At 34.7% G+C, this 11,656-nt stretch overlaps 1 protein-coding gene across 1 annotated transcript; it reads right to left on the reverse strand.

The window, feature by feature from the left end:
- Positions 1 to 2,460: 2,460 nt before the first annotated feature.
- Positions 2,461 to 9,866, reverse strand: LOC109206954. The gene is made up of 4 exons (XM_019369832.1): positions 9,772 to 9,866; positions 3,251 to 3,748; positions 3,004 to 3,094; positions 2,461 to 2,919 (listed from the first exon to the last, which is right to left on the reverse strand). Exons 1-4 carry the CDS (start codon positions 9,864 to 9,866, stop codon positions 2,461 to 2,463), a joined length of 1,143 nt encoding a protein of 380 aa, XP_019225377.1.
- Between the last annotated feature and the right edge of the window lie 1,790 nt (positions 9,867 to 11,656).

Consider the following 11,656-nt stretch of genomic DNA (forward strand, 5'->3'; position numbering starts at 1 on the left):
AAGTGTCCTTAACTTTTGTACTTGTAACTCAAACTTCAGGACCAAGTGTCCTTAACTTTTGAGCTTCTTAGCCTAAGTTCAGGACCTATTGTCCTTAACTTTTGAGCTTCTTAGCCTAAGTTCAAAACTAGATGTCCTTAATTAGGAAATGAGGACTAACTTCTAACTTTGATATTTTCAAAATTTTCAGGGGAGAAACTGATATATATGCTGACGATAGTGGTGTGAGAAAGAATCCATATAAATTGTACCATCAAATCAATAGCAAAATGTTCTTCCTTGAGCTTTCAGATAGTAGCTTTGTACTTGATCATAAGGTTTGATAATTTTCAAGGCATTTATTTTCTTTATTATTAATTTATGTTTTTTAGTTTTTTATGACTGATGGATTTATTTTATTTTTTTGGCTTTTTATGAAGCATATTGACACTGCCCTGTATTATTTCAGAAAGAAGGAATGCTACCACTCTCGCAGCCATCCTTTTTGTTGCACAACTACAGATATACTTTTTGATAACTATATGGTACTTGTGTATAATGATTTCAATGAAGATGCTACAGATGAGTTTTGGTGTGGTGATAATCAATTGTTTCTGACACCATATGTGTGGGGTGACAGTTGTAGATGTGGAATTGCTTGGACAGAGGTTCACAAAATCTTTTTTCCATGTCAGCTTCCTTCAGAAGATGATGATGCTGTGACGCATTTTCTTTTGGGGTATTGGACTTGATTGAGAAAAAGATTGACGTGTACGATTCCATATATAGTGAGCCATAAGATGCAGGAATGAATCACATTGAAATATATGCACGCATGATCCCCCACTTGCTAAAGTTCTCACAGTTTGAGAAAAAATACAAGTCTTTTGGAAATGCATTTAACAAATTTGATATTCAGTGGCAAAGATCACCACACCAAACTGGATCATACGTGTTGTCATTTGATATATAATTTATATGTACTTTAGATTTATTTTATTAAAGATATTGTTTAATTGACTCCATATCTTACATTATTCTTAGGACTGATTGTGGTGCATTCCTTATCAAGTATGTGGAGTTGTTGATGATGGGAAAGGATGTGGAGAAATTCCAACCTGAAGACATAACAAAACTTAGAAAAGAACTTGCAGCAAATATTTGGGCACATGGAGAGTGGAAAAGAAATTCTGGTTAGGATACACCACCAGAAAATGTCGGCGACGACTATGATAGTGAAAATGAAACTTCCTGTCCAAAGGAGCTGTAGTTTAGTTGTAAAGAAAGTTAGCTGTAGTTGATTTTTTGTATAAAATTGCTGTAAAGAATCCATATGAATTCTGAAATTTCTTGTAAATTGTTCACAAGGCACTTTTATTTTGTTTGCATAGCATAATTTTTGGTCACAACTATGCCAAATTACTGTTTCAGAAGTAATATAAAGGAGTCATGTTATTAATTTCTTTGTTTCTGTCATGTATTGATTTGTCCATTTGCAATCCCTAAATTATGTTTATTGAGATTGTAAGTATTAGTTAAGGACCAAATGTCCTTAACATTTTTTAACTTGTAAGACTAAGTTCAGCACCATCTGCCCTTAACTTTTGAACTTGAAATTCAAAGTTAAGGACCAAGTGTCCTTAACTTTTGAACTTGGAATTCAAAGTTAAGGACCACGTGTCCTTAACTTTTTATCTTGGAATTCAAAGTTCAGGACCAAGTGTCAATAACTTTTGAACTTGGAATCCAAAGTTTAGCACAAAGTGTCCTCAACTTTTGAACCTGAAAATTAAAGTTAAGGACCAAGTGTCCTTAACTTTTGAGCTTGGAACTCAAAGTTAAGGACCAAGTGTCCTTAACTTTTGAACTCTGAATCTAAAGTTAAGGACCACGTGTCCTTAACTTTTGAACTTGGAATCCAAAGTTAAGGACAAAGTGTCCTCAACTTTTGAACTTGGAAATTAAAGTTAAAGACCAAGTGTCCTTAACTTTTGAGCTTGGAACTCAAACTTCAATACCAAGTGTCCTTAACTTTTGAACTTGGAATTCAAAGTTCAGGACCAAGTGTCCTTAACTTTTGAACTTGGAACTCAAACTTCAGGACCAAGTGTCCTTTACTTTTGAACTTGTAAATCAAAGTTAAGGACAAAGTGTCCTCAACTTTTGAACTTGGAAATTAAAGTTAAGGACATGTCCTTAACTTTTGAGCTTGGAACTCAAACTTCAGGGCCAAGTGTCCTTAACTTTTGAACATGGAATTCAAAGTTAAGGACCAAGTTTCCTTAACTTTTGAGCTTGGAACTCAAACTTCAGGACCAAGTGTCCTTAACTTTTGAACTTGCAACTCAAAAGAAACAAAAAGCACGTAAGCGCAAAGAAACTTTGAAAATTCAGGACATCTGGTCAAATAAAAACAATCTAAATGAATCCAATTTATAGCAAAAACTTAATAGAGTAGATAAGCATAAGTGGATATATCTACTATTCTCTATGCTTCCTTGAAAATGGATGGACCGCCGGAGAATATATACAAGCTGTTCTATTATGGCCAATTCTTCTGCAACGACCACATTTGAATGTTATTTTGGATGACTCGGTAGCTAGGATATGCCTTTTCTTCTGCCTTCTGCCTGGTGGAACTTTGAAATCTGGAGGTTTAATAATTTGTGACTTAACACTCTCTGGTACAATCCAAGAATCAGTATGTCCCACAGGATGTATTTGTCTTTCATATGTTTTCAGCCAAGATTCCTTTAAGTACCAGTGCGAGCAAAAGTTGGACTTCTTGATGTTTCTCTTCTCGATAGCTGCAATTGCATGTATGCATGGTAATTCATCAAATTGAAACTGAAAACAATCACATGTCCTTTTGTTTAAGTCCACCAAGAAAGTAATTCCTTCTTCCTCAACTCTAGAACGCCATGAATCAACAGGGGAGATCTTCAATGTTGAAAAATTATAAGTTAGTACACTATGTTAAATTATCATTAAAATATTAAGCTAAACAAAGAACATAATACTTACATTCAAAGTAAATGCTAGATATATCTTTTTCTTCAATTCCTCTTCTACCCAACAAGAAACGTCATAAAAAGTTCCTTCTGCTTCATTTCTTCTTTCATAAAACCAACGGTGTAGCTTTACTTGGATGAAATCCATCATTCATAATATAGGCAGCTCCCTTGCTTCTAATATCATAGAATTTATTGACTCAACTATGTTTGTTGTGAGCATGCCATATCTTCGTCGTGGACTACAAGAACATGCCCACCTTTTCGGTGGTTCATCCATCAAGCAGTCATAAGTCTTCTTATCTACTTTTGCTATATCAGACATGTATAGATCAAATTCTTTGCGCCTGTATACTCTTGCAGCACTTTGGAAAAGTTTTATGACCTCACTTTTCACTTTCCTTCGCTTTAGGTTCTGCTCCAAATGATAGATACAAATCCCATGGTGGCTTTCAGGATATACCTTTGCAATCCCATATGCAATAGATTGATGCCTGTCTAATAAAAAAATTAAATTCTCACGACTCCCAATTGCATTGCAAAGCTCACTAAAGTACCACTCATAGGAATTGTTATTTTCAGATTCTGCAATTCCAAAGGCTAGTGGGAAAATTTGGTTATTTGCATCCTTTGAAACTGAAATCATTAAAACACTACGAAATTTTGACTTCAAAAGAGTGGCATCAATAGCAATCACTGGTCTACAATGATTCCAACCAGTTATTGATGATCCATATGCATAAAACATATAAAGAAACCTGAAATACAGTATAACAGAAGGTTAACAGAAGTTAAGGACAACATGTCCTTAACTTAGACTACCAAGGCCATAAGCTAAGGACAGCTAGTCCTAAACTTCAGGTTACAAGCCCAAAAGTTTAGGACATGTAGTCCTGAAGTTAGACTAACAAGCTCAAAAATTAAGGACACTTGGTCCTTAACTTAGAGTTACAAGTTAAAAAGTTAAGGACATGTAGTCCTTAACTTAGAGTTACAAGTTTAAAGTTAAGGACATGCAGTCTTTAATTTTTTAACTTGCAACTCTAAGTTAAGGACCAAGTGTCCTTAGCTTTTTCACTGCACACATCAAAGTTAAGGACAGCACGTCCTTAACTTTTTCACTGCACACCTCAAAGTTAAGGACAGCACGTCCTTAACACTGGTTAAGGACAACATGTCCTTAATTTTTTAACTTGCAACTCTAAGTTAAGGACCAAGTGTCCTTAACTTTTTCACTGCACACATCAAAGTTAAGGACAACACGTCCTTAACTTTTCACTAGTTAAAGACAACATGTCCTATAGTTTATAAAACAGACTAATAATCTCTTTTTTGATTGTTTACCTGTTGTTGTCGTCTATCTTTATGTTAGTATATGGTCCCGGGTTTTTACTTTTCATCATATACAAGTATGAAGACAATAATTTATAATTCTTTTCAGGAGTTCCTCTTATTAAAGTTGAAGCACGTTGAATAGCACGCCACGCCTTGTGATACCCAATGTCTAGTCCATGCAATTTTAGTATAAATTAAGGACATGAACTGTAAGTTCAAGTCCAAGTTAAGGACACTTCCAAGTTAAGGACCAAGTGTCCTTAACTTTTGAACTTGGAATTCAACGTTAAGGACCAAGTGTCCTTAACTTTTGAACTTGGAACTGAAACTTCAGGACCAAGTGTCCTTAACTTTTGAACTTGAAACTTGAAGTTCAGGATCATGCGTCCTTAACTTTTGAACTTGGAAATCAAAGTTAAGGACCAAGTGTCCATAACTTTTGAACTTGGAAATCAAAGTTAAGGACCAAGTGTCCTTAACTTTTGAACTTGAAACCTGAAGTTTAGGACCATGAATCCTTAACTTTTGAGCTTGGAACTCAAACTTCAGGACCATTCGTCCTTAACTTTTGAACTTGGAATTTAAAGTTAAGGACCAAGTGTCCTTAACTTCTGAACTTGAAAATCAAAGTTAAGGACCAAGTGTCCTTAACTTTTGAACTTGAAACTTGAAGTTCAAGACCATGAATCCTTAACTTTTGAGCTTGGAACTCAAACTTCAGGACTATTCATCCTTAACTTTTGAACTTGGAAATCAAAGTTAAGGACCAAGTGTCCTTATCTTTTGAACTTGAAACTTGAAGTTTAGGACCATGAATCTTTAACTTTTGAGCTTAGAACTCAAAAGTTAAGGATTCATGGTCCTGAACTTTTGCAAAACCAGGACACTATGTCCTTAATATTCAGGACACCAAATCCTTAACTTTATGTCCTCAATATTTATAGAATAATCACATGGCACGATGTCCTTAACGTTATCAATCCAGAAAAGCAAAAACAATCAAATTCCTAGCATCAAATTTCCAGTAACGAAATAAAAATCAACAGAAACACACAAAAGTATAACTTACTGTAATTTTATGTCTATTTTTGGACGAGAAGATACTGCAATTTTGGACGATCACAGTCTCTGCTGCTGCTATAGTTTGAAATGGGAAGAGAAGCTACTGCAATTTTGGACGATCACAGTCTCTGCTGCTGCTTCGGAAGTTAGTTACGTGATGCTGCTGCTGATCGTTAATAAGGAGCGTAGGTATAAGCTTATAACAGAAGGGTATTTTCGTCCAGGCAGGTAAAAATTTATTAAAGCAGTGGCTAAAGACTAAAGACAACTAAAACAGTGACTTAAAAATAAAGGCATGTATTATTAATGGCTATCTGTGCACATCGTTCCTCAAAAAGAGAGTTAACCCCACTTAATATTTGGACGGTGATTCCTTAATTAATTGCTCAATACCTTGGGTACATCGGATATTGCAAAGAGGATAATTTTGCAAAACTTTTAAGACTTTAATGAGATTGATGGTAAAGTTCAGGGAAAAGAGAATAGAATTGTCAAGGGGATTGATGCATGAATAGGTGAGGGGTAGTTTAATCTCGTAACACTTCAAAAATGGAAGGAATGCACATTTTTGAGGGCCAGAATTTGGAGAACTGTATTGAAAAATTGACAAATAATTTGAGAAAAATTCTTTAAAACTTTTTTTTACGATCGATATTTATTTATTTTTTTGGAGAAAAAGTACCCTCCGGAGCTTCTGAGCTAAAAATTTATTCCACCAGGGAAACTTTTAAAAATGTACTAAATTAAAGTTAATCAAGCACATTTTCCTTTTCGATCAATCATTTAATCTACTATGCCTCAGCTCAGTCTGAATCGAATACTCAATATATCAATCTTTAATCAAGCGCTCAATTCATTCAAAATTGGTAGATGATTGTCTTAAAGGCAAATTAAGAATTTCCAAATCGAGAGGTTTAACACATCTCACACGCAGCCACCCTAAATATCGTCAAGTTCCAAACCTCAAAAACTAGCCATCAATTCAAGTTGTTATCACTTACATGGACCATTTACTTCCAGCTTGTTCAATTCTTGTACTGTTATAAATAGATTTGTATTTAAGGTGAATACCTATATTTTAGAGAAATTTTAGGGTTTGTTACTTTATGTCTAAGTAATTTTTTTCTTATAAATAGAGAGGTTCTATTCCATTGTAAACCATCCCAAATCAATAAGAATTTTCTCTCTCTCTCTCTCTCTACTTTTCTCTATAATACTCTTCTTTTTTTATTATTTTATAATTACACGTTATCAGCACGAGACTCTAACTAATTGAGTAGAGGGCGGTTGTTTTAATTTGGGATACGCACATGGTGCTCAACTTTTACATGATATTGAGCATGATGATGTCAATTGTTCCATAAACTTTCTTCCAGAATAAATTCTTTATTCCGTATTTATGGTAAGTACTTTATCTTATTTTTTTCTTTTAAATTCTTGAAAATATATAATTTGATCTTAAATACAAGCAAAGACAATAAAATTTTATTATAATTCTAATAGAGTTTGTAAAAAAATTATAACCACCTGAAGTGGTAAAATTTCTATATCTTGTCGTGATCAAATTCATGTATAATTGTCAACACAAGAAGTGAAAACCCGTCCTATTGAATTTGCTTTATTCTCGTTTCCTTAAGAAAATGTGGTAACAGTATGTGATAAGTCTGAAAGAAGACAAAATTATTATCATGAGAGTATCATTGAATGTGGGCGTGGCAATAGATGAAATTATAATCATCATCATTGTGGTAATAAGAACAATAAGGATTCTCAAAATAATCCTTCACTCTGTGAAAATAATATGTGTCATCGATTTGACTCGACATTTTGTAAAGCACATTTTGATGATTATGGTTCATCCATGATGTGAATGTGACAACATGTGATTTATGAATACATATTCATTCTTGGAAGAATATGAACGTGCTAGTGGTACCACACTCACCTCTAGAAGGAGTTTTGAGATGATATAAGAAAATAATGTCATTATTATGGCATGAATGGTCATTGGTCACGTACGGCAAAATATTTTGGTAATGTGGTTATTAAAGGATAACAGCAATGCAAGAAACAGATATAGCATATAATTTTGACCATGACCATAATGGTATAACTTTCTCTTTAAAAGAGATATTCACCATATGGATGTTGATGAATATATGATAGTACCAATTAATTGAGAGCTCTGGAAGAGCCAATTACTACTATTTTGAAGGAATAAAATTATTATCAATAAGGCATTATGTTATAGTAAGTCTCAAAGAAACTTATAATAAAGTATTCGCGAAAACGATTGGTTATGTTGAGACTATAAATAATCAGAAGATTTAATATCTTTATATTACTACGACTGTAGCGGGGTAATATGCATATGAAAACTACCCGTTTTATTGCCTGATTTGTACTACACAAATAAAAAATATGGTGAAATTACATGACGCAGTAAACTGAATGTTTATTGATACAAAAACCCATATCATAATAAACTTGAAGTATTTTTATAATTGCACACGTCATGGTGTAAACTTGAAGTTTATCAATATTGATAAATTATTCAGCTGGAACAATTGATTTAGCCATATTAATTTAAGTATGATGCGCAAAAATAAAAGAGAATTCATATGGGTAAATATTAAAGAACTAGAAAGTTCTTTACGGATTCTTTTATGTTGCTTGTCCTCATTAATTAATAGACCAACTAACATTGGGTTGAATCCCATGAATGCTGGAAATATCAAAGGTGAATACGGGCTCATTCACTTGCCATGTATACCACATAAGATGCATTTATGAGATGGTTGCATGTAAAATTATTATTAACTCACTGGTGTTTGCGAGGTAAGTTGCTGAATAATTAAATTTAGAGTATAATTTTTAGATTATCTGTTCAAGAAGTTCATCTTGATAAGTTGGTCTACTCACAGTTGGTTTAGCAAATTGATAATTGAGTGCCTCCACTTAATAGCTAAACTATTGCTTATGGGAATAGAGTTATCTATATTGGTTTGATATACGTTATATACGAAAGTATATTACATTCTCCCCTCACAAAATGGTTTAGGATCAGGAACCAAATAGTTCCATCTTATTATTATTATTAATGTACGGTGTATATTTTTATTAGCACCATAACGCACAAAGGTGAGTTTTCAATGTTGAAGAAGCAAGTTAGTTTTTCTAACATGAAGGGGAGACAGAATAAACAGTTGAGAAAAAATTATGTGGATTGAATTATCATTTGTACATCTAGATCCTCGAATAAGATAATATGAACTTGAAGTTCAAAAAAAGATAATTTATCTGCAATATATTACATGCCAGACGCATTTGCTGACTCAAAGAAACTAATTATATTCTCACTGCAAATGCTCATATTAGAATAAGTCCTAGAAGAATAAAGTCTATGGTACGCTTAAAGCGTATAGACAAATCGGTTTCAAATAAAATTCTTGATAGAGAAGATGAGCAAATGATCAAAATGATCATAACAAGGAGGCAAATGATCTAGAAGATCACATGACATAACACTTCATAAAATTTCATGAGAGATTCAGGTACCTGTGATGACCTGATAGGTCATCTAGAATTTTAGAACCTAATTGTGTGTTTCGAAGCCTCAAATATCTCATTTTAGCCTTCCTTGATTTGTATGCACAGTCCGGGTATTTTTCCAGAAAGCTTTTATGTTAAAAAAACTGATAAAATATAAAAAATTTGCCTTAAAATCCATTTGAGTTGACTTCGGTCAACGTTTTGAGCAAACGGACCCGGATCCATATTTTAACAGTCCCGGTGGGTCCGTATAGTGATTTGAAACTTGGGCGTATGTCCGGAATCAAATTCGAAGGTCCCTAGCTCGAGTTATCGTATTTTGTTCAAAAAATTTTAGGTTTAAAGGCTTAATGAATCTAAATGTTTGACCAATGTTTGACTTTATTGACATCGGATCCGTATTTTGGTTTTGGAACCCGGTATAGGTCCATTACTATATTTATGGCTTGTCTGTCAAATTTGGTGAGAAACGAAGATGGTTTGACGTGATTCGGACGTCCGGTTGTTAAAATAGAAGTTTATGAGTTTTCTTGAAAATTTCATTTGATTTGGTGTCCAATTCGTAGTTCTAGGTGTTATGTTGGCGATTTGATCGCACGAGCAAGTTTGTCTGATATTCTTGGACTTGTGTGTATGTTTGGTTTGGAGCACCGAGGGCTCGTGTGAGTTTCGGATAGGCTATGGAGTGTTTTTAAGCTTAAATGGACTGCTGGTGCATCAGGTCTGCAGACTTCGCAATTGCGAGGTCTGGCTCGCAAAATGCGAGCCTCGCAATTGCGAAGAAAATCTCGCATTTGCATGCAGTGGGCTGGGGATGGACTTTCGCATTTACGAGATTTGGGGTCGCAATTGTGATCCCCTCAGGTTCGCATTTGCGAACATTTCGTTCGCATTCGCGAAGGCAGCAGGAATGTTCAATCTTCGCATTTGCGAAGATTTATCCGCATTTGCGGGTTCACAATTGTCGCAATTGCGACGCCTGCACCTGATCAAAATCTGCATTTGACGGGATTTTTGTTCATTCTTCAAAATTTCAAAACTAGAATACCCTAGAGGCAATTTTTCCAAGAAATCTTCTTCCCCAATTCATTGGTAAGTAATTCCAACCTATTTTCTTTTAATCTTCCATTACATTTCATAAGTTTTCAACCTAAAATCTAATATTTTCTGTGGAAATTGAGGGTTTGGGTAGAATTAGAGATTTTTGTAAAATTGGGATTTAGATCTCAAATTGAGGTCAGATTCCAAAATAAATTACATAACCGGGCTCGGGGTGAATGGGTAATCGGGTTTTTGTCCGAATTTGGGGTTTGGACCAAGTGGGCCTGGGAGTTGACTTTTGTTGACTTTTTCAATAATGACCTAAATTGAATTTTTTGCAATCGTGGGTAATTCCTAATGCTTATTTTGAATCGTTTGGTTGGTAATTTGCAAGATATTGTTGGTTCGGAGGCTTGTTTGAAAGGCAAAGCTGTGGTTGAGCTTTGAGTTGGTCTTTGGAGCGAGGTAAGTGTTGAGTTTAACCTTGACCTGAGAGAATTAGGAACCCTCAGATTATGTGTTATGTGAATTTCTTGTGTTGCGGCATATATGCGAGGTGACGAGTGTGTATACGACGCCGAATTACTTGTTTTTCCTGATTTTCCGCTTTTTCTTAATTATTTCCTTCCCTGTCTTAGATGTTATATGCTCTAAATGCCTTCCATGCTTATTTGCTACCTGTTAATCAGTGTTCTCTCCTATTAATGATGTTAGATCTTTTCATAGTTCCATGATTCTGTACTATTTGCTTTAATTGACTTACTTGCACCTTCTAATTGTCATTTACGGGACCCGTCTTGCTGTGTAGTACTACTTATGTAACTTCCCTTTTAGTATAAGGTTTCATTTCTAGTTCAGCGTTGTATTCATTGATCGCAGAGATTCTTGTGATTTGAATTTTTTATTTAACTGTACTCAATGAGTATTCGATACTGGTATGGTGGGATCGGGTTGCACGCCGCAACAGGTGGAATAAGGGTGGATTGATACGGTGAAATAAGGGTGAATTATGATATATATATATATATATATATATATATATATATATATATATATATATATATATATATATATTATTGTTGTTGTTAATGTTGTTACGGTGAAATAAGGGAGGATTCTGTGTTGTACGGTGGGATCGGGTTGCGCGTCTGTCGCGCCCCCTTTTCCTCACGAAATCGGGTTCATGACATTTGGAGGGACAACTCGTTCCTTTTGGGAACTGGGTTTTGAAGAGTCGCCACCTAATGATTTATGGTGCATTAGGACACCTTACAGGGTTTAATTATAACTAAACTTGGATAACCAGAGATAGGGTAAGGGCTTTGAAATTATCCTAAGGAGAAGGTGTTAGGCACCCCTCAGGATCCACTAGTGTGGTTTCCGGCCAAACAGTTATTGTGAATTTGGGATACAATTAACATGTAAGCTGATAAGGCTCAAGTAAGAGGGGATTTCAATTCATAATGGTTTGGAAGTAAACAAATTTTAAAGAACAATCAAAGAGCTGATCTTAAATAAGGAGTTTCAATGCTAAAAAAAAGAGTAAAGAATAAAAGAAAGGGGGGGTCCTAGGTTTATTTAAAATATGGATCACCCCACATAATGCCCGGTAATCACTCCTCAATGAGGGGCTACACGTGACCTTACCGCATGGTCATCATATCCATATCTACCCC

Source organism: Nicotiana attenuata, unplaced genomic scaffold, assembly GCF_001879085.1.
Source record: "Nicotiana attenuata strain UT unplaced genomic scaffold, NIATTr2, whole genome shotgun sequence".
Taxonomy (NCBI): Eukaryota; Viridiplantae; Streptophyta; class Magnoliopsida; order Solanales; family Solanaceae; genus Nicotiana; species Nicotiana attenuata.